Consider the following 1,555-nt stretch of genomic DNA (forward strand, 5'->3'; position numbering starts at 1 on the left):
TAACCCTAACCCCAAACCCTAACGCTAACCGTAACCCTAACCCTGAAACCCTAACCCTAAAACCTAACCCTAACCTAACCCTAACCCCAACCTTTAACCCCTAACCCTAAGGTTAACCTAAGGTTACTTAACCCTAAACCCTAACCCTAACCCCTAATCCTAAACCTTAACCCTAACCCCTAACCCCTAACCCTGACCCTAATGACTCTAACCCTACTCCTAACCCTAACCTCTAAACCTAACGCTTAACCCTAACCCCAACTCGTAACCCTAACCCCTAACCCTTACCCCTAACCCTAACCCTTACCCTTAACCCTAACTGACACAGCTCCGCCCTCTGCCGCCCTACGCGGGAACGTCCGCCCTGCATCCCCTCCTCTCCCTTCCCTTTATTTCCCCCCTGCCGCACGCCTGAACTTCGGTTCCTCCACACTGGTTTCTCCACTCCCTCTCCCGGTCGCCTGGGTCCCCCTCGGGGGTACTTGGAAGGCGCAGTCTATCGGCGCGTTGGCCTCGAAGTCACCGTCCTCCTTCCCGAAGAGGCTGATGAGCTGACCGGCCACCTGCGGCGGGGACACCGCGCCCCCAGGGCCCCAGCGTGTGCCCCTCCCCACCGCGCTCCGGCTCCTCGTACGTCATCACGCCGCGCCGCAGGGAGCGCGCGCTCTCAGCCATGGTGCAGCTCGGTAAGTGCCCGCGGACGGGGCTCCGCCGCCCGGCCCGGCCCCGCCGCTCAGCGCTCCCCCTCTCTTGCAGGCAGACCCCTCCTGAGGGGTTACCGCGGCGGGCACGTCGTCATCCGCCTCGCCCTCGGGGGCTGCACCAACCGGCCCTTCTTCCGCATCGTGGCGGCGCACAGCCGGCGCGCCCGGGACGGGAAGTACCTGGAGCAGCTCGGCTGCCTCGACCCGCTGCCCAACGCCCACGGCGAGCGGGTGGCCGGGCTCAACCTGGAGCGGCTGCGCCACTGGCTGGGCTGCGGCGCGCAGCTCTCCCGGCCCGCCGAGAAGCTCCTGGGTAGGCCCGCAACTATCGCCTGGGAGGGGGCCCGGCGCGGCTCGGCTCGGCCCAGCTCACCGCCTCTCCCTGCAGGTCTGGCGGGATTCCTGCCGCTCCACCCCATGACGGTGACGGGCGCCGAGAGGCTGCGGCGGCGGCGAGCGCAGGAGGCCCCCACAGCGCCTGAGGACGGCTCGCCCGGCGCCGCGCCCTGAGGCACCCCGGCCGAGGGGCTGCGCCGTCCCCTCCGTGCGTCTGACCGCATTAAAGCGTCATTTGCACACACTACACTGTGCGTGTGCTGCTCTCTCCATTTACCATGGCTGCCGAATTTAGAGCAGCAAAGGGGATTTTCCTAGTACAATTTAGCCCAAGCTTCTAAATAAGTAAGTAAATAAAACCTGGTATACTGAGCTTGTAAAGCATAATTCACAGACAGCTGTTGTGATGCTGTCAGCAGGTGAGGACTGTGAACCAATTACAATGAGCAATTCTAGTGTCTTGCAAATGGTCAAAGTGCAGTGCTGGAAAAAGGGTATGGCTGAGGCTTCCTGGA

The 1,555-nt window shown here is 62.7% G+C and overlaps 1 protein-coding gene across 1 annotated transcript; it reads left to right on the top strand.

Moving 5' to 3' along the window:
* The first annotated feature begins 434 nt into the window (after positions 1-434).
* On the top strand, positions 435-1,287 carry MRPS16 (mitochondrial ribosomal protein S16). The gene is made up of 3 exons (XM_065855091.2): positions 435-686; positions 757-1,017; positions 1,093-1,287. The coding sequence occupies exons 1-3, from the start codon at positions 674-676 to the stop codon at positions 1,212-1,214; spliced, it is 396 nt and encodes a 131-aa protein (XP_065711163.1). The 5' UTR covers positions 435-673; the 3' UTR covers positions 1,215-1,287.
* Positions 1,288-1,555: the final 268 nt, after the last annotated feature.

Source organism: Patagioenas fasciata, chromosome 23 (assembly GCF_037038585.1).
Source record: "Patagioenas fasciata isolate bPatFas1 chromosome 23, bPatFas1.hap1, whole genome shotgun sequence".
Taxonomy (NCBI): Eukaryota; Metazoa; Chordata; class Aves; order Columbiformes; family Columbidae; genus Patagioenas; species Patagioenas fasciata.

Coding starts and splice junctions, on each gene's coding strand:
- MRPS16 (XM_065855091.2), top strand. Junction 1,018..1,092: donor GCCCGCCGAGAAGCTCCTGG/GTAGGCCCGCAA, acceptor CTCTCCCTGCAG/GTCTGGCGGGATTCCTGCCG.